Below are 22,045 nucleotides of genomic sequence, written 5' to 3' on the forward strand. Positions count from 1 at the left end.
GTGCTGAACAAATATTAATTGGCACCTGTAAAAGAGCCACTTCCACAGTTTTCAATGAAGGGTTACTGACCCATGGGAAGAGCCCACTGGAACCAACAGTGGGGAAAGTCACCCCTGCTTTTCGCTCTCCCCTTCTCCTGCTTATTTCTCTCACCCACTGCTTGCCTCTTTCTTTTTGATACCTGCTTTTTCCATTGACCCACAGGAAAATCAGTTGTGGGCAGAGCGAATAGTGGGCAAAATGACACACTTTCCTCTCTCTCTTTGTTTCTACCATTCCCCTTTTCTCCCTCTATGACACTCCTTTTTCTCTCACACACATTGATGCTGTGCACACACTATAACTTTAAATCCCATTCAATGCATGTTTCCCAACCACCCATTCAAAGGATTCTGGACACGATAGTTTACCCCTCATTGAGCTGCAATACCCAGAAACCCTTAATAAACTACTGTGCTCAGAATTCTTTGAAGGAAAAATGTCCTTCACATGTAAAGTGTGTACACAGCCACACTTCTTGACACCCCTTTCTCTATGTCTCTCTCAGCCTCTCTCATTTTCTTTATATCTCTGTGTGAAGAAAATGCTGGGGACGCAGGTGGTGCTGTGGGTTAAACCACACAGCCTAGGGCTTGCTGATCAGAAGGTTGGTGGTTTGAATCCCCACGACGGGGTGAGCTCCCGTTGCTCGGTCCCTGCTCCTGCCAACCTAGCAGTTTGAAAGCACATCAAAGTGCAAGTAGATAAATAGGTACCGCTCCGGTGGGAAGGTAAACGGCGTTTCCGTGCACTGCTCTGGTTCGCCAGAAGCGGCTTAGTCGTGTTGGCCACATGACTCGAAGCTGTACGCTGGCTCCCTCGGCCAATAAAGCGAGATGAGAGATGCAACCCCAGAGTCGGTCATGACTGGACCTAATGGTCAGGGGTCCCTTTACCTTTAAATAAAATGTAAACTAACACTAGGGCTGACCATTTCTTGATGAGATTTAGGCTTGAGCAGACATACCCAGAACTGTGCTGTTAAAGGGGCATTTTTTAAAATGAGTGTTTGGCTTTTCCAAGCAGGATGTGTTGCTCTTGAAGTCTGTAAATTGCATTTAACAAGACTATAACTACTGAGAGAGAGAAATGTTGTTTCCACTTTAAGCTTAAAAGGTAAAATAAATATAGGTATAGAATGCATAAAAAAGGGTTAGGAAAAGCTTCAGAGCTGATTTGGATAATCATATCTCAGCTTAATCTCGGCACCGATAGGATTGAGGTTCTTGCCTGCACAAACAAACCTATTACACTCCATTTTGAAGCATGAACAATTAAACCAGAAAACCTTTAGTTAACCATAGTTGTTGTTGTTGTTGCTGCTGCTGTTTGCCATTACTAGGAAACTATGGTTACCAGTTTCAAACCATATTTAATAGCATGGCTTGTGCTAAAGTTGATAATTATGGTTTCACAGTTTGGATAAAACAGGAAACTATGACTAACTAAACATTTCCTGATATTTTACAAATTCTTAGTTTCAAGGCACAAGAACTTCCTGGGCTTTCCCTCTCTGCAGCTCCTTCAGACCTTAGAAGTCTGTGTGTGATTGGTGTCCAGAATGGACAACAATTAAATTAAATTAAATTAAAAGCACATTTTATATGTCTGGATAATCTTTGTAGAAGAACTTTATAGACGAATGAAGGAAATAACATTGAACTTCTTATTGTGTGGCTTCTGAGCACCATGAGCTAGGCAAATTCACAATACAAACCAGATTTTTTTGTATTTCTGATTTGGGGTGCCCATGAGTGGTGTCCAATTTTCTCTCAGTATAGAACGACTACACCTTACTACAAGGGGCTGAAATTCAAAGCAAGCAAGCAACCAGTTGTGAACTGAGACCACTATTTGCGACCTAGGTCGCTTCCAGCCTATCAGTATTTGGGGAGCAAAATTCATGTTACACAACTGTAGAGCAAAATATCTGTTCCCTACCCCCAAAAAAATCTGGATTGATGGAACATTGTATGGTAAAAGGTAAAGGTACCCCTGCCCGTACGGGCCAGTCTTGACAGACTCTAGGGTTGTGCGCCCATCTCACTCAAGAGGCCGGGGGCCAGCGCTGTCCGGAGACACTTCCGGGTCACATGGCCAGCGTGACAAGCTGCATCTGGCGAGCCAGAGCCGCACACGGAAACGCCGTTTACCTTCCTGCTAGTAAGCGGTCCCTATTTATCTACTTGCACCCGGGGGTGCTTTTGAACTGCTAGGTTGGCAGGCGCTGGGACCGAACAATGGGAGCGCACCCCGCCGCGGGGATTCGAACCGCTGACCTTTCAATCGGCAAGCCCTAGGCGCTGAGGCTTTTACCCACAGCGCCACCCGTGTCCCCTACATTGTATGGAACATTGTATGCTACCCTAAAAAGGAGGGTGGAATAACCTACCCACAAAAAGTCAAAATAAATGCTTAATAAACAGGTGATTGTGCAAGCAGCCTTAGTTGCTAGTAACCACAGCTGTCCTCTGCCATTCTGCTTCTGCTGAGGCAAAGCCTTTGCTTTGTAAATTGCTGGATTTGCTTTATGTGTTACCTTCCTATTTCAGCTTACGTGGTCTTTTCTTTGCATTGCAATTTGCTACATCATGCTGCCTGACCTGACTTGCACTTTGATTTCTTCAGCCGAACGAGAAACCCATTGGTCTCCTCACTTCTGAGGAATGTTTTGTTGTCCACCCAAACAGGTGCATCTCTTGATCTTTGCATTGGTATGAAGAGTTTAGCAGAAATTGAAGTGCAACAGATTGAAGGATTTAGTTATGTGTGCTGCAGTGTTCAAAAGGCTTTCAATTCAACCCTCTTTTCTTGGAGGGGATTTTGCCTTCCAGGCTGTGTAAAATTAGTTGCTGAGCCACCAATTAAGTTCTAAAGTGTGATGATGCTTTGCAGTTTGGGATGCAGCCAAGTACCAGATAGACAATGGTAAATCTGCACCAGTATTAAGTGCAAATAATGCAGGTAAAATAACAAGAGAAGCACCTTAAGATCGAAGATGAATTAATATACTGGATACAGATAGGTAGCCGTGTTGGTCTGCCATAGTCAAAACAAAAAAATTTCCTTCCAGTAGCACCTTAAAGACCAACTAAGTTAGTTCTTGGTATGAGCTTTCGTGTGCATGCACACTTCTTCAGATACACTGAAACAGAAGTTGCCAGATCCTTCTATATAGTGAGAAGGTGGGGAGGGGTATTACTCAGAAGGATGGTGGGAATGGGTGATGGGCAGATAGCTGTGGTGAGCCTGGATATACTGGATATAATATACTGGAGGGACTGATAGACGACACAGAAGTGTGTTCCCAGTTTAAAATTCAATTTTTTCAACATATCCTTCTCCAACCTCAGTTAATCTACCATTTCTTAAGTGGGCACAACTAACTGCAAATTCGGACTTTGCTTTTCTGTGTTCTGCCTTTCTTGGTAGATGCAGAGGCATATCAAAACTGGCTAATGAATTAGACAGGATGAGCTAATGTGGATCCATTGTCTTAAAAAAGAAAAACAGAAAAGGAAAAGAAACATGGGGTGATTTAAGCAATTATTTGTATGATTAGTTCTGATTATGTTTTTTCATTACAAGTTTCTTAGGAGTTACAGGTTCCCTGCTCCTTCTTTTCTATGTATGTGTGGCAACTGAATGGCGTTAATGGGAGTGTCTTCCTCCCTTCCTTACCTAATTTCCATGATGGAGGGGAGGGAGAGTAGAGGTCTCACATGTGAACAGAATAGCCAGCACAAATATATAAGTGTGTGTGTGTGTGTGTGTGTGTGTGTGTGTGTGTATAGACTTCATCCATGTGAAGAAATATGCCAACAGCTCAGGACCACAATACCTCAAGGACCGCCTCTTTCCATATGAATCTACCCAGACCCTGAGATCACCTTCTGAGGCCCTTCTTCATGTGCTTCCTCCAAGAGAGGTCCAGACGGTGGCAGCACGAGAATGGGCCTTTTCTGCAGTGGCTCCTTGTCTGCGGAATGCTCTCCCCAGGGAGGTTCGCCTGGCACCTTCATTATAGACCTTTAGGCGCTAGGCAAAAACGTTCCTCTTTAGCCAGGTCTTTGGTTGATTTCATTGACATCCTATGCCCTTTTAAAATGTGTTTGGTGTTTGTGTGTTATTGGGTTGTTGTTGTTTTTCTTTTGATTATGTGCTTTGTGGTTTTATACAGTGGTACCTCTGGTTACGAACTTAATTCGTTCCAGAGGTCCGTTCTTAACCTGAGGTACCACTTTAGCTAATGGGGCCTCCTGCTGCCACTGCGCCACTGCTGCACAATTTCTGTTCTCATTCTAAGGTAAAGTTCTTAACCCAAGGTACTACTTCCGGGTTAGCGGAGTCTGTAACCCGAAGTGTTTGTCACCCAAGGTGTTTGTAACCCGAGGTATTCTGATTTTATCCTGTGAACCACCCTGAAACCGACGGGTATAGGGTGGTATATAAATTCAATTAAATAAATAAATGGCTACGTAACTTTAAAAAGTGCGCTGAGAACTGTACACTGGCAACACAGCAACATTAACATCCTAAGTAACATACAGGAAACAGTGGTAAAGAAACAATCTAAGGAGCAGAACTTACCACTTCTTCATGGGTGGCACCTTCTACGTTTATGCCATTAACCTAAAAATGTCACAAAATGGTTATTTGAAATATCGGATTAATATCAGAATGTTATACAAGCATCAAAATAGTAGCATACTTTTGAAGCAGTTGTGTAGAGTAAACTGACCTGTATTACTGCATCTCCTATAAATAACATTCCTGACTGGTCCGCTGTAGAGTTATTGGAAGAAAAGAAAAACCACACATTAATTGAGAGACTTACAATAAGGACATATTTCTTGCAGCAGTTTGTCTTAAGCAGGGTTATTGTACAAGTCACTTCTACAACTGCCTCTCTTGTAAAAATGCCAGCAGCATAGCAATCACCCAGCAAAGCTAAATAGATTGGTAGCAATTCTAAGGAAATTAAGAGGGCTGATTTCCAGTCACAAAAGATTATTTAATATGGAACACAAATGTCACTTCCCACTAATGATGGATTTCATTAAATTATGGAGGAAATATAATTCACATTTTTCATTAGCTTTGGTAGGACAGTAAAATAGGAATTCTGCCTCCCTTGTTCTTTCCTCCTGAAAAGATGTGCAGAGGCTGCTTTAATCAAGGAGGTTGCACAAAGAATTTAATAAAGCAATTTAGTGTGAACTTTGAATCCACTTCACTGAATAGAGTAACCCGATATATTATTTCAACCAGTAATTTGCGAAGTTTCTGCAACACGAAATTAATGTGAATGTCACCTTGCCAGCTGCATGCATAACTAAAGCAGCATACAATCTCTCCTATTCTAAGAAACACGTTTTTTAAAACCTTGTCTCTCATCATAGCACTGTTGATTTTCACTCATATTTTCAATGGCTTCCTAGAACATTGCTCTAATTAGAAAAAGGAAATAGTTAAAAACAGCATAAATCAAGGTCTACGGTCTAGTTCAGAGATGTGCTGCTGCCCTCAGTTTTCCTACAAGTGAACAGTGATGGTTCACTCTGGACTGACTCCCTCCTCCTTTCAAAAATCTGGGTGTTCATGTAATTACCAACACCCTGTAAGTCTCCAAACCTTCTTCCCTGGCACTTCCTGCTGTAATGGCTGTCATAGCAGCAGCAGACATGGTAGGCGGGATCTCTCTCTCTCTTCTTTCTCCATGCCTCTGCCTGTCACTGGGATCAAATGCTGCCATGGCAACGTTCAAGTCACCAGAAACCCCAAGGAAATCTGATTTCCATACTTAACATCAGGTGCCCTTGGGAAACTGCAGGCCCACAACTCCCAAGACCCAATGCGTTTCCCCCTAGGAAATTTGGTGCTCTGGGGAACTTAGCAGATCCAGGGCTCCGAGCTTGTGAGACCCTTTTAAGTGTTGAGCAGGAGTGGGAAGAAAATACGTCCCCATTCAGACTTACCACCAACAGAGTGGAAGTTGTTTCCTGGTGGTATCTTACCATTCTGCTTTGTTAAATATGTGAATATAGAAATCATACGGGAGGAGGACCCCGCTTCATGATTCATTTCCAGTGAACCAGGATTTGCTCTCCTTCCCAGCAGGTGATAGGCAGATGAAAGGATTGACACAGATAGCTCCAGAAGTGTATTTATGCAAATTAATGAGGAAGAGTCTATGAATGGCTGCTAAGTATGATGACTATACTGTCTCCAGGAACAGAGGCACAATGCATCTGAATACCAGTTGCCAGGCATCCACAGTCAGAGAGGGCTATTGTCCCCATTTGCTGTTTGCGGACTTCCCAGAAAGGTATCTGTTTGGCCACTGTGTGAAACAAGATGCTGGACTAGGTAGTCCTGTGCTCTTTCTTATGTTTTGAGGATGGCAATACCCCATCCCCACAACTGGAACAAAGCACTGAAGTCATCTGAGAATTACTACAACCAGCAGTGGTGTAGCGTGGGTTGCCAGCACCTGGAGCAAAGCGAATATCCTCAGCACCGCTGATACACTGGATCAAAGGAACAGGAGTTCAGCAACCTACCCATGTGACAGCCATGGCACCCCATGAGCATCGAACATGGCAGAGAGTGGGACAGGAGATTGGTCAGGAATGGGTATCTTTCTAAAACCCGTGCAGAGGGTGCCCTAGTAAAAGGCTATCAGCCAAATTTGCTGCTTAATCTACCCACGTGAACATTGGGAGATTTTCTGTTTGAGGGGGAGGGTGTACTATCTATCATCTATCTATCTATCATCTATCTATCATCTATCTATCTATCATCTATCTATCTATCTATCTATCTATCATCTATCTATCGTCTATCTATCTAATTATCTATCAATCTGTCAGGGAACTGCCATCAGCTCAGGGGCGAGAGGGGAAAAGCCGGATGGATTACAGAGAGCCCCCAAAGATCATGGGAAGCAGCACTTCCTCAGCGGAGGAAGGTAGCCACGCCTCTAGTGGAGAGGAGATGCAGGGGGCGGACGAGGCAAGGCGGTGCCAGGACACCTTGCCTGAGCAAAGCGGGGAGGAGGGAGGTCCCCCGTTACCCAAGCCTTCCTTGCGCAGTAAGCTTCCGTGCAGAGAGGGGAGGCGCAGACTAGGCGTTAAGAAACTACTCTGCTGGGGAAGGTTTAAGGACCGCCCACTCTCAGATTTTTCAAGTGAATGAGCAAGACACGGAATATAGGCGCTCTGCATTCTAAAGGTTTTTATCACTAATAAGAAAGCTTTAGAACAGACTATTGAGGCATATTGCCTGATTGCTCTCGAGCAACCAACCGATACCTCTAACACTATCTATCTATCTACCATCTATCTACCTATCTATTTTTTACTATGCTATTTGTTTTCCTTTTGAAATTTTGGCACCCCTAAGGATTTTGCGCTCAGGGCAAACTGTCCCTATGCCACTGGCAACCAGGCTGATGCATCCAAAAAGCATGAGCTAGGGAAACCACTCAAATCTCATGGCTGAGAGCATGTCCCACTTTCTCTCTTTTTAACAAACTTCTCTACTTTACAGAATATGCCACTGTTGAAGGCTCTGATGTTGCTTTATAATGGCAAGAGAATTATTCTCTTACAGGAATTTTCCTAAGCCCAGGATGTATTCCATGGCGTATGAGAAGAACTTGAAAAAAAAAATCCCTTATTTAAGATGTACGTGACCGTGCATTGATGAGTTGTTCCTTTTCTTTTGAGGAAAACAAGTACATTCTGTACAGTTTGATTGGCAGGAGTTTGTGATTAGCTCCCACTACCAAAAAAAAAAGGAAAAAAAAAGATTGCTACATAATGGTGCTTTTATTCTGGCTTTCTATATCAAGAAAAGTGAGACATGGAATAAAGTGGCCTAGAAATATGGTTTTCTGAAAGTTTGAAAAATGGCTCAGATACATACTAGAGGGCTGAATTATGGTTATTTCTGTTATTGGGTAAACAAAAGCACAACACAAAAAACTGTAACCCAAACAACATGAGTAAGGCTTTTAAAAAATCTTTTTAAAAATTGTCTTTCACAGCAAAATGAATACAACTGAGTGTCCTACAGTAAAGTCCAAGCTGCCTTTTCATAAATTGTACCCTAGGAAAGCACAGTTACTACTCTTTTGTGCTAAAAGTGTGTTATTAGGAATACAGAGGCTTTTCAAACTGAATCAAAACATCTTTCAAAAACTGTATGTCTGCCATACTGAAAGAATACAGAGTGTTCCTAAAGTCTAATGTAGTCCTCTTGGTAAGGTTATATTTTTCTCTCATTTTGTTTCACACTGCTATATTTTAAAGCATGGCAATATGCTTAGTTCTTCGGTTCTACTGCATTCCAAGAAATTACTATATGTAGGCATGACAGATGGTAAAGAAAACAAAATCTGATCAACAGCGCAAAAAGAAAGCAGTATGAGAATTTTGGAAATGTTATGAGTAAACTCTAATGCGCGCTTACCAGAATTTGCTCTTTTCTTTTGCTTTTGGAATACCGTTTGCATAGATACTGTACATTAAGCTGGTCTATCTAATGCAGTACTCTCAACTTGACAGGCAGTGGTCATACACTGGTCTTTTCCCTTCAGCATTGCTCTTCTGGCAAACCATGGCTTAGCTCCCAGCAGTTCAGTGGCCAAAGTCTCCTGAAGTCTGGATGCTTGTGCTAAGTCATGGTTTGGCTTAGGGTTATGTGCAAAGTAGCTCAACCAGGAAACAACTCCCCTGTATTTATATGAAGTTCTTGCAATACTTCAGCAACTGATTCTCAATGACCAGAGCCGAGCCGTATTTCAGCCAGAAGATATAACCAAAGGTCAAGCACTTTTAGTTCCAATTTTCCAACAGGAAAAATCAGACGCTGCTAATAGCTGGATCCTATACAGGTGTGCATGAACTCATTAATTTCAATAAATGCACTTACCCTCTGCATAGGATCAGGCCTTAAGTCTTTTCCCACAGAAGAAGAAGAAGAAGAACAAGAAGAGGAGGAGGAGGAGGAGGAGGAGGAGGAGGAGGAGGAGGAGGAGGAGGAAGAGGAGAACTTGATATCCTGCCTTTCACTCCCCTTAAGGAGTCTCAAAGCGGCTAACAATCTCCTTTCCCTTCCTCCCCCACAACAAACACTCTGTGAGGTGAGTGAGGCTGAGAGACTTCAGAGAAGTGTGACTAGCCCAAGGTCACCCAGCAGCTGCATGTGGAGGAGCAGGGACGTGAACCCGGTTCACCAGATTACGAGTCCATCACTCTTAACTGCTACACCATGCTGGCTCTCAGTACTTAAGTCTTTTCCCTTCAAAGCACTTAACTTTGGCTGGTAGAGTTGGGATTGCATTGTCCAAAATGGCCCATGGAATAGCTTCCACCAGAGAGATCAGAATGCATGCCAACAATGGTTCATCCCAATCAGTGGCGTAGCGTGGGTTGTCAGCACCCGGGGCAAGGCAAGTAATTTGCGCCCCCTAACCCGTGGATTTGCGCCCCCTAACCTGTGGATTTGCCCTAACCCCAGATGTTGCGCCCGGTGCGGCCGGCCCCCCCTGCACCCCCCACGCTACGCCACTGATCCCAATGCTGCCATCCTTGCAGCTTGTGACTGTTATAAACATACAAGTTGATTTACTTCTGTATGACTGAATGTGCAGAACCATGTAGTCTTAAAAGCCACCTTGCAATCACCAGAGCTTAGAAGTCTGAACATTAAGATCCATAACTGGAACACAGATCCAACTCTCTAGTGGTTACCTAGTGCTTGTTCACTGTACCTGCTGCAGCTCAGAGGCAACCACAGAAGAGTACTTCTGCAACACAGGTACATGGTCACCCCCCCAAATCCACTGCATGAGCAATACACAGCCATTCCCAAATACCTTACATGGCATCTCATCCAAATTTTGACTTTTCAAGTTAGACTAAAAACTAAAGTTTGCCTGCCAGGAAGACAGAGCTGTTTCTGCTGCTGAAGCTATCATGGATTAATAGGATGATGCTTCTCCTGTGATTTCTTGCTACCTCTGGATAATGGAAAAACTCATGCTGCCAATCTGATCATTTTATCTTAAACGTATTTTATCTTGTAGCTGCATTCTGTTTTCCCCCCAGATGGCACATCAATCAAAACACAGCTCCATAGACTTTATTTACCGCATCATGGTTATTATATTGGTATGGTGCTCAAACATAAGCTTGCTATAGTGGCGATAAAGAAACAATAGTATGAATTTGCAATACCCGCAATATTAACTTCAAACAGCACTGAAGGGGAAAGTGGGGAAAGGATTACAGTTTTAAGTCTTCCAACTTAATAAACTTTGACAACACCAAAGTGTGAAATGAAGCTCATAAATGATTTAGAGGCTCCTGGAACAATACACTGTTTATTACACATAGATTTCCCTCTTCCTTTGGGAAAGCTCAGAGCGGTTTATATGCTGTTCTTCCATCCTGCCACTGGCCAGGCAAAGACCTGCTAAGTTATTCTGTAACAGCATAATGAACCCTCAGGCGATAACATATAAATTACAAAGTTCTACTTTCTTCATAAGTAGATCTGTAGAAGAAGAAGAAGAGTTTGGATTTGATATCCCGCTTTATCAGTACTCGAAGGAGTCTCAAAGCGGCTAATGTTCTCCTTTCCCTTCCTCCCCCACAACAAACACTCTGTGAGGTGAGTGAGGCTGAGAGACTTCAGAGAAGTGTGACTAGCCCAAGGTCACCCAGCAGCTGCATGTGGAGGAGCAGGGAAGGAAACCCGGTTCACCAGATTACGAGTCTACTGCTCTTAACCACTACACCACGCTGGCTCTCTGTATTTAACAAACAGCAGCCTTGCACACATATTCTTTCATTGCGTAGAAAACGCATGATGCAACAGATAAACACCAAGAACTAAAATGGAGACTGTCTATTAATACCATTTTTGTAAAGCCATACTCCATGCTAAGAATATTCATGTGTTATACTGCTTCTCTTTTAAAGTGGCACAGAGATTTATCTCAAGAGGAGCTGCTGGCAGCAACAGTCAGCTGACATGACTCCATAAATTCTACGCAAAATGTAAAGCTTTTTAGAATTCTCTTATGTCAAACTATGGTTTTATGCTACTTTCGCTTTACAAGGGAAAAAAAGTCAACTCTGTGTTGTTGTTTTTAACCATAACAATTCAAGGAAGTGGACCTTTTATTTATTTTTTAAAAAGGTTTCTTACTTCCATTACTTCCACGAAGTACTTTGCCCACTACTTTGGGCAAAGAAAGAAAACCTCATCTCAAGCAACTAAAATGCATTCTAATATCTGAGAACAGGGAGGTTAGTACCAACATGGACATGATTAATACCACAGGTAAAAGGCTTACTGAACTGAATAATGTGGCATTGAATCCATGGAAGTAATGAATATTTAAAGTTTTATAAGGAAATAAAAGAGAGGCAGACTGGAGTCTTCAATCTTTCTATTCAAAAGATGGCACTGGAGGCCGACCAGAGATCTTATTATTTCTTGTTTCAAGACAGTGAGAAGGAGATACGCAAAAACAAAAGGGCAGAACTGAATGTGATCAGGTAATGGAAGGGATGTTTCCTACTGAGCTACACAGCTTAAGATGAAATGAAGAAAAACACGATTTATTATTAACAGGTACTATCAACTCATTAATTTTCCTGCAGTTATTTTTGTGGCTCCACATTTTGCCCTTGATATCTTAGATACAAAATCGTTTCTAATCACAGGCATCTTTTGTGCAGCGCACAAAGGAAAAAACCAACAACACTTCTTCCTCGTACGATAAAATGTAATCTGAACACCTGATTTGTAAAGTAGAGCTGCCACAAGTTTATTGGAGGGGAGGGAATTTTGTTTGCCCCAGTGCGTTTTATCAGGGCTTTCCGATTTGTGGTTGTGACATGCCAAAAATGGCTTGGGCCACAATGTGGGGATCTACAATCTTGAAGACTTGCCCGAGTGACTCCAGCTGAGAAGCCCACCTGTTGAGAATTTCCCATGTGAACCATTAAAAAGGCTATCTTCTTTCATTAGGTAGGATTTCATCAGACAGTGGTGGCCAAACTTGGCCCTCCAGCTGTTTTTGGACTACAACTCCCATCATCCCTAGCTAGCAAGACCAGTGGTCAGGGATTATGGAAATTGTAGTCCTAAAACAGCTGGAGGGCCAAATCCGGCTGCCACTGTCATAAGAGAAATGCCCTGGGCCAAATCGACACTAGCAGTTGCCAAGTTTATAAACTCCACCCTCAAATATCAGATGATGCCTGCTTGTCTTTTATGTCATGGATACATATGTAAGAGTTGATCCCAAATATCCTTGTTGGAAACAGTATGAATAACCCATTAACTGTTCCTTGAAGTTGTACCCTTTAACATTACAAATAACCCATTATTCCAGCTGGGGCCTGTATTCCGTTTCTCTTCCAATTATTGATCAGGTAACTACCCCCTTGAATCTCACCCTCTCCTTGACAATAACCCCACAGGATAGCAACATGCCATGATGTCCAGACAAGGGCAAACAGGGTACGTTCATTCTCGTACTGCTATACCATGCATAAATGAATTTTAAAATGTTTAAAATTAACAAATGCATCTCACAAAGACCAGGACCACAGTGAGTAAATAAGAATTCAGCACTAGTGTTTCATGATTGTGACATTTTCCCCCAAATTAAACAGATATAACATATAATATATTAAAACAGGCTAAGGCTTTCTGGGAAAAGATTTATAATGAATTAAAAAAGGTATTTAAGTATACCTTCCTTAAGAAACCAGAGGCCTTCCTTCTGGGCATTGTCGGCCAAGGGGTGTTAAAGAAGGATAGAACTTTCTTTATGTACGCGACAACAGCAGCAAGAATTCTCATCGCAAAGTATTGGAAGACACAGAATTTGCCCACTCTGGAAGAATGGCAGACGCAACTGATAGACTATATGGAACTGGCTGAAATGACTGGCAGAATCTGAGACCTGGGAGAAGAGACGATGGAAGAGGACTGGAAAAATTTTAAAGACTATTTACAAAAACATTACAAATTATATGAATGCTAGGAGAATGCACAAATGAAAGTAACATGGCAACAGTAAAATTATTGTAAGGTATATGAGAACATATGATGTTTAAGGTAACGTTGAAATTTGAAGTAATATTGGTTCAATAGAAGGAGTTGAATTTATGATAAATACAAGTTAAAAGTCGAAATTGAATACCTGAGATTTATAAAATAAGAATGGAAGTAAGGTAACAAATTGCTGCATATAACTATATTGTTGGGAACGCAGGCAAGGGAGGTGTGAGGAAGTCCAAAGTTTATGAAAACATAATTTATGAGTATTGATATTTTATTTGTATTTTTCTTTTCTATTCTTCTTTTTCTTGGAGTTTTGTTCTATCTTTTCTTGTTTCTTGTCTGTTTGATGTTGTTCTGGTTGTTAAAAAATCTTAATAAATATTTTAAATAAACAGATATAACATATAATATATTAAAACAGATATAACAGTTTTAATATCTATCTATCTATTTATCATCTATCTATCTATCTATCTATCTATCTATCTATCTATCTATCTATCTATCATCTATCTATCTATCTATCTATCTATCTATCATCTATCATCTGTTTTGGCATTCAGTAGAAATAGCTCTGCTAAAAGCCAGCATGTTCAATTGATTCCCAGGGTGTGTGTGTGTGGGGGGGTGCCCATTGCAACAAATAGCCTCTGGCATAGTTTAGTGAACTATATTCACCACTCAGTTTCAACAGAATTCATTTCATATCATTTTTGCTGCTTGTCTGACTCCACATTGCTGTATCAGATAAGGGCACAGTGGAACTGGAAAGGTTTAGAACGTTGCAAGCCTGCAACTTCTACAGAAATTGGATAGTGGGCAAAAGAGCATCATCACAATGGTGTCAAAATTCTGTGACTGCGTGGCTTAGAAGAGAATTTCTGCAGCCCGTCCAATAGTTGTGTGTACACATACATAACTAGGAAAATGAAACAACCAGGCTTGAGCCACATAAAAAGTTGCCTTCAACATGTTGCTATGACTTTCCCCCTCTATTTTCAGGCTTGGTTTGGGTAGGCTATCCAGACACCTCCAGTTTCTTTTTTAAAACAACTTTTCTCTAGAACACGCAGTTTCATTTTAGCTGCTCCCTTATTACATTTCGCTGTCAGCTTACAGTATAAGCATTCTTCTTCCTTCTTTTCCACCTAGCTCATTTACTGAGGGGGTGAAACATTCATTTTTTCCTCCCTCACATGCTATTTTTATGCCATGTACAAGACAGTATCTCTGTGGAGGTTGCATTAAAAGAATGCTTTTGTTCACTTAGGTTTCACATTCATTTTATTTTAATATTTGTGTAAAGGGGGCATGTTGCAAGCAAATCAGCATTTAAAGTTCATGTTGAAGCTTTATTTGTGTTTGGGTTAATTTATATGTATGTTACCTTGTACTACTTTTATTCTGTTAAACTTTTGTTTTGTAATGATTTAATGTCCAAAGGAATCTAAACCGGAAACCTGTATTAAAAGCAAAATGAAATATTTAGTGAATCTACATACGTTTCAACATTTTTGGACCGAAAAATGGGATGTACCGTACATCTTCCTGGCTGTGCTCTCATGTGAGTCACATCAACTGCACAAGAGCACAGAACTCATTGATCTCACATGTTTGGGGGCTCTGTGATTTTGCACATTTTTGGGTGCTGTGTAGAGATCATGGCACCCCAAAATGGGAAGCCCATTTTGAAGGCAGGTCAGGGGTATGGAACTGGAGAAACTGTGATGATTGCTTTCCCCCACCCCGCTCCTATATCCTGTGCTTTTTTGAAATGTGGATTGCTGAACTGGGCAGCTTCTTCAAACCTAGACAAAATGAAGTGGGAACAGAGAAAAACCTACAGAGTACTTCTTTGGAGAAGCTGAAGAGCACAATGGGAAACCTGTGAGCCTCCATATGTTGCTGGACTACAATTCCCATCAACCCAGCCACTAGCCAGGCACCTGGGCCTGGTGGGAGCTGGAGGAGTGATGAATTTCCTATCCCTGCTGCAGAAGATAGGAGTTCTGCTAATCAAGGGGCTACTCTCCTGAACCTTTCAACAGTCTTGTATAGGGCCCAACAATTGCTCTGTGAACAGTACTATGAAGCTTCCAACCTTCCCAAAGGACTCATCTCTCCAAGCTGCTTAAGTTCTATGTGGTTTTAAAAGTGTGGTGCCAGATTTTCCCTCCGTGCTGGATTTTGCTACCTCTGGTTTCTGAGAATGCACAATAAGAACTGCTGATTGAAGCAACTGTGCTAAGTATACCCTTAGTCACAGACAGAATTTGCAAATGGAAACAAGATGTTTTAAAAGGGTGCAGAACACAGAAATAGAGCCAGTTTAAGTGCTGGCCAGCTTTGATAAGCATCTCTCAACCTCCTTATGGAAAATGGGGTAGAACAAAATAAAATAATATTGGACACACCGAAAAAGGGAAATAGCAAGAGTAGGAAACTAGTTCCAGAAGTTGCAAAACATGGTGGTGTGAGGAGAAATTTCCAGATGACAGCACATATTCAAATTGGCATTTATTTGTCTATTAACCAATCTATATACTGCTTTACGAGGTGGAACTGGCCTTTCAAGGCAATGTACAAAATTTCATGCAACACAATCGTAACCATAATTCAACTAAAACCACATTGCAGCACCATAAAACTTAAGAAGATCACAAGAACCTGCTAGATCAGAGCAATTCCCATCTATTCCAGCATCTTGCTTCTAATGGCCAAGTGGATATGCATGGGAAGCCCACAAGAAGGACATAGTTAATTGGGCTCGATGCCTCTCTTTGATGTATAGAGCAACATCACCTCCAGTAAATTCTTCCTTGTCTATCCTGTAGCATCGGAATGTCTCACTGTTTTTCTCCATTCCACTAGGTTTCCATTGCACCCAAGCATATCTATGCTTTCCTTTAATACACTAAGCCAAGAGTTTGCCTGAGGCAAAATGGGGAGCTTGCCGCTGTATGCATGCGCTGTGCATTGCCCACCCCTTTACCACCCCTGCCAAAGCCTCACTTGCCAAGGTTGCAAGGATGTGGATTCTGGTGAGATATTGAGAGAGCCCCATGTTTTTGTGGGGTTCTCGCGAGATCGCACCAGAACCCAGAAGACATTGCAGTGGGGTGTGTGGCATGCCTGCAGGAAGGTGCCCCTTGGATTCTGCCGCCAAAGGCTGCCTCAGTCTGCCTCACGAACAGGCCTGCTAGCAACTTCGTATGGTCTGGAACCCTGTTCAATTCTTATTGCATGTATCCCCCTGCAAGTAGCTCATGAAAAAGGTTTGCCTTGCAGAGAACTAGCAGTCACCGGAGCAGAGAACTAGCAAACTGATGTAGCACCAGAGATCAGGCAGAGCTAGTACAGCAATGCAACACCGGGGCATGGAGGTCCAGGTATAGCCCTTCTTTAACCTGAAAACATGAGTGCCCTAGACAGAAATGAGCATGAACACAGCTTTATGGTCATGTGCAAAATATGGTCCTTTATCACAATATACATGAGGCATATACTCTAGTCCCATATTCATTCATTAATTCTGTTTTCAAATTCTCCAAAAATAAGACAGTTGCATTACAATTTCTAGAAAATTTAAGCTGCTTAGAAGATGGGGGGTGGGGAGAAGCAAAGATTGTCCTAGACCCAGACAGTGGTGGCCAAACTTGGCCCTCCAGCTGTTTTTGGACTACAACTCCCATCATCCCTAGCTAACAAGACCAGTGGTCAGGGATGATGGGAACTGTAGTCCCAAAACAGCTGGAGGGACAAGTTTGGCCATCACTGTCCTAGACAGTATAGCTTTACTGAGAAGTGTCCCCCCTCCCCACATAGTATGGACGCCAACGCTTCACATTATCCTGTCAGTGTAATGTATTTGCTTTGAGTAACAGTTATTTCTTTTATAGGAGTATTCTCACAAGACTATGTTCCTCTCTAGACAGACAACTTCACAATAATAGGCTCCTTGGTATTTATTAACTTAAAAAACTTGTATGTATCGGTAAGTTTAGTCATGTACCCATGTCTAATGTCGATACCCTGAAGCATTGCTTGAATTTCATTTCTCACGTATCTCTTTCAAGGTCTGTGCCTCATTGCTGTGTTATCCCAGTTTCCAAACTATTGGAAGTTTACCACAATATTTTCCCTAATTCTTTTCTATATAAGTATGGACTAATAGTAAATAATACCTCCTTTCAAAGATTGCTAACAACTGTTTCTTAACATGATTCCACACACCCCTAAATGGATTTGAGGTTTGTGTAGGAATATACAAACACAACAAGAGTGAAAATTGTCTCTGAAGATTGCTCAGATTCCTACTTTGTCACGATTGCACATTTTTGGAAGCTGAAGTAGTACGCAGAGATGTAAAGCATGGCCACCGAATCTTCAGAGAATCCCCTGAGATGTACTACTGTGACTCACAATGAATTTCATTTGCGCTAGAGGTGTGAATTCTCTTTAAAAATAAATGGCAAATGTGTTTGGAGAGGGAGTAGAATTCCTGAAACAGTGGTGCTAATAGTCACAAACACCGCAAGCAGGGGAAGTGGAGCTGGGATCACCCAATGAAAGCAATGGGGCAATTATAGGATGTTGCTCTTTCATAATTGCTTATACAATTGGGACCCTCTGTCGAGTCTGTCCAAACTTGGAAAGGTGCTTTCTAATAGTGTAGAATGCCTGATAATGCCAGTGTTGACAGAAAACAGCAAAGTTACAGGCAGAAGACCAAGTATCCCATTGAAATCAATAGAAAAACAAAAAATGGTGAACCAATAAAGGATGAAAAACAAAACGAATGCAATTGAAATGAATGAAAATGAAGCAAACCAAACTTTTAAATATAGTTTGAATATAAAAACTCCTCGTCCACATGGAATTTGCACCTGTGAATCCATATTTAATTACTGCATTTAATATCAAAATCTCCCATATGCAAGTACACATTTGCTTTACCTGCTTGATCTTTAAATATTTTTGATATGACGACAGGCACTTTGTGCTCAGCACCACCCTGAAAGAGATAAGGGACAAGAAGAAGAGTTTTAGCTGCTCATTGCCTTCACTTTTTTGCACTACGTATCAAAAAAGAGAAGAGAAGAAAGAATTATGCATACCTTTATACTTAAGCCCAAGCCACCAACTGGTTGTCTACGAAGTTTAACAGTTCTGTGCTTTAAAAAATGGTAGAAAAAATAAATTTAGGTGAAAATACAATATTAGATGCATGCATATTGAATTTGAGCTATCTCACCTACTCTCTCTTCTCATATTCAGCATAATTATTCTAGAAAGCTGAAAGACTACCTTCCATAAAATAATATGATATTTAATTCATAACACTATCACTAGCACAAAAGATGGGCTTTTTTCTTCATTTACTAAAGGGGAAAATTAAATCCTTTGCACCAGTTTGTACCTTGAGTTGCACAATCTTCTACAACAAATGCAATCCAGATATATGCACACAGGACTGTCATGATTTTTGACCGGTTGCTCAGACTATTCCACTGTTCACAGATATGAACAGGAGCTTGTGCCATTGGAGCCACTGACCGCAGAAAACTATGCTTGCCAACTCTAAAGCACGTCCCATTGAATTTTATGTGGTTTACTCACTTGAACAGGAACCCTATACACGCCCTGAACTCAATGAGGCTTACTTCTGAGTAAACTTGCAGAGGACCACACTGTGAGCACAATATGCCAAGTCTCATTAAAGGAATGGGTGCAACAATATAAATGTTTGATTGGACTGATAAGCTTTAATTTAAAATTTTCTGGTTTGCCCTTGTCAAATCTCTGAAAGTTTAAAAATACAGAGCATTGCTTCCGGTGTATGTTTGCACAAAAGTTTGTATTCTTTGCTGATATCAGTTATACCCTTGATTTCCATTTTTAGTTTTCAAATCAATCTTTTTCCATATCCAGCTGACTTTCCTGCAGTGAGCTACCCCACTCATATTAATCTATTTCTCATGGTTATTTCTTCAATACTTTTTTTTTAAAGCAGGTACGTGAGATAAAATCTTTATGGACATCTTCTGTAGCAATCTATCTCACGTTTAATAGCACCTTGCATTTTTGACATTTTATTCATGCTCACTTTTCTTGGTACTTGACATAATAATGGAACACGAAGAGCTTCATTTTATCTATTGACAGTAAATGCATAGTAATACTGTTTAGCAACATGCTGAGTGCAGCTGTAGCCGCAATGCCTTTTCTCATCACCGGGAGCAGATATGGTTGGATATTTCAAGGTGGTTGTTGTTGCTATCATCATCATTATTATTATTATTCACTCTGTATAGAGGAAAATTATTGTTCACATATTTATATTATATTTATTATATTATGTTTCATTTTACCAAAACTGTTGCTTGATTTGTTTTCTAAGGAAGCACCTGTAAGTCTGATTAATTTCCACAAAGCCTTCTGCAGAGTTCTATTTTGACGCATATATGAAAAAGAAACTGACATCATCAGCTTGAGGAAAGAACTTGTTGCATTATTGCTTTGGTGCTGCACTAGCAAAGCAAATTCAACATTCCCAACAGTGGTGTGCAGTGAAATTTTTCGTAAGGGAACAGTTAGGGCCAGAGGTGCCAGTTGACGAGGGCAATTTGTGGGAGGAAAGGCATTGCGCCTCCCTCGCTAATCCGGGGCAAAAGCTTCCCAGTCCTTGGAAAGGGGGCGCCAGACTTTTGACAGGATGCTGGAGCCCTGCTGCCTCCTTCCCAAAGCTGGGTGGGCATTGAGAAGGTGGCTGGTGGGCTCTCGGACCCCGTCGGAGCATTGCGTGGCGAGTTCCAGCCTCCCACCAGCAGAAATAAAGACACATGCCACCGTTATTTTAGGTTAATGGACTAAAATTGGCCACAACTTTATTGGTTACAGGTAAAGAGCGGTATTGGCTTAGGCATTGGTCCTATTCGACTATCCGGCTTCAGCCTGCTTGCTTGAAGACTGGGAAGGGTTAACACCAGTAGGGGGAGTCCTGCTGATGCACATCAACTAGGAACTCCCCCGGGGTCACCGCTCGGGGGCGTGCTTTAGGCCCTGACCACCATAGGCTTCGGACGAGGCCATGCCCCCCGGAATCCTTTACCGAACTACCCTTCGATATTCGGGGGAGGTGATGGCGCTCCCCCCCCAACCTATCTACATAACAATACCCATACCAGTGCCTAACCGCCAAAACCGAAGAAGTTGTGACAATTTGCTACGAGGTAGGCGAAAAACCAAAAGGCCGGTGCCAATTTGCCAAATGGAAAAAATACCTACTAGGCCCCTTAACGGCGACCAACCGAGGTCCACAACCAGGTCAGAAGGGGAATCTTGAAGGGCGGGCGGGTGGGAAACCACAGCAGCTGAGTGGCCAAAGAGGGAGATCCTGGGCTGTGCTTGCCTTAAATGAGGCAAGCCACACCCCCTGAGCCAGCCGATTGGCTGGCCAGGGGATGAAGCAGCCCAAGGATTCCCCAGATTGTGTGGGGGAGCAGCCCAAGGATTCCCCAGATCTCCCAGATTGTGCCAGCCTCCGTGCTCGTGTTGGGGGCGTGAAGCCCGCAACACCACCTCCTCTCAGTGGCGTAGCGTGGGGGGTGCAGGGGGGGCCGGCCGCACCAGGCGCAACATCTGGGGGTTAGGGTTAGGGGGCGCAAATCCACGGGTTAGAGGGCGCAAATCGATGGGTTAGGGGGCACAAATTACTTGCCTTGCCCCGGGTGCTGACAACCCACGCTACGCCACTGCCTCCTCCTGAGGTCGGAAGTGGCTTTGCACCTCCCTCTCTAAGCTGAAGCTTCCCGGGCTTAGGGAAGGAGATGTCAGGCTTTAATACTCTAACTTACCAGGGACATTTAGGGAACTAGCATATTCCCCCCTAGTCTACTGACGGCACACCACTGATTCCAAACCAACTGCATGGCTTTTATTCAGTTACAAGTACAGCGAGCTTGAAATCTCGCAAGACATGGTAACATTCCCACCCCAATCCCCTTCCTCTGAATGAATATTTTTAAAGAAGCAACTGAAGTCGCCTAGGAACTGAGTTGAAAATGCTGCTTTGCCTCCATAGCTTGCAAGGGGGATCAGAAAAGCGAGGCCACGTCATCACCTCAGCGCTAGTTTTAAGGGACTACTGAATCTGAGAAATTTGTCATGTTTGCATGTAATGCTAAGCCAAACCATGGCTTAGTATGAGCATGCTGGCTCCCAGAGCAAGGCTTACAGCTGCTCTGCTCCTTTAGGCTCAGCTAAGTGTGGCAGCTGCCTGCTTCTTGGGAGAAAAATAATGACAAACCTAGACAGCATCTTAAAAAGCAGAGACATCACCTTGCCAACAAAGGTCTGTATAGTTAAAGCTATGGTTTTCCCAGTAGTGATGTATGGAAATGAGAGCTGGACCATAAAAAGAAGGCTGATCGCCAAAGAATTGATGCTTTTGAATTATGGTGCTGGAGGAGTCTCTTGAAAGTCCCATGGATTACAAGAAGATCAAACCTATCCATTCTGAAGGAAATCAGCCCTGAGTGCTCACTGGAAGGACAGATCGAGAAGCTGAGGCTCCAATACTTTGGCCACCTCATGAGAAGAGAAGAGAAGACTCCCTGGAAAAGACCCTGATGTTGGGAAAGATGGAGGGCACAGGGAGAAGGGGACGACAGAGGACGAGATGGTTGGACAGTGTTCTCGAAGCTACCAGCATGAGTTTGACCAAACTGCGGGAGGCAGTGGAAGACAGGAGTGCCTGGCGTGCTCTGGTCCATGGGGTCACGAAGAGTCGGACACCACTAAACGACTAAACAACAACAAAGTGTGGCAGCCAAACTCTCTTCTGCTTAACCGCCATCCTGGGTTCAGATGACACGCTAAGGAAAACTTTGGCTTAGCTGCTGCACTGAGCTA

At 42.4% G+C, this 22,045-nt stretch overlaps 1 protein-coding gene across 3 annotated transcripts in view; it reads right to left on the reverse strand.

The window, feature by feature from the left end:
- SNTG2 (syntrophin gamma 2) overlaps window positions 1-22,045 on the reverse strand; it is a 220,894-nt gene that overhangs the window by 103,305 nt on the left and 95,544 nt on the right. For 2 of the 3 annotated variants that reach the window (XM_028722423.2, XM_028722422.2), the window contains exons 3-6: window positions 18,250-18,306; window positions 18,089-18,146; window positions 4,782-4,825; window positions 4,631-4,672 (exon numbers count right to left, since the gene is read on the reverse strand). In XM_028722423.2, the coding sequence (XP_028578256.2) occupies window positions 4,631-4,672; window positions 4,782-4,825; window positions 18,089-18,146; window positions 18,250-18,306 (201 nt within the window). The remainder of the gene's footprint in view (window positions 1-4,630; window positions 4,673-4,781; window positions 4,826-18,088; window positions 18,147-18,249; window positions 18,307-22,045) is intronic. The other variant, XM_028722424.2, reaches the window with a different exon arrangement.

The sequence above is a fragment of the Podarcis muralis genome, chromosome 3, assembly GCF_964188315.1.
Source record: "Podarcis muralis chromosome 3, rPodMur119.hap1.1, whole genome shotgun sequence".
In the NCBI taxonomy this organism is placed as follows: domain Eukaryota; kingdom Metazoa; phylum Chordata; class Lepidosauria; order Squamata; family Lacertidae; genus Podarcis; species Podarcis muralis.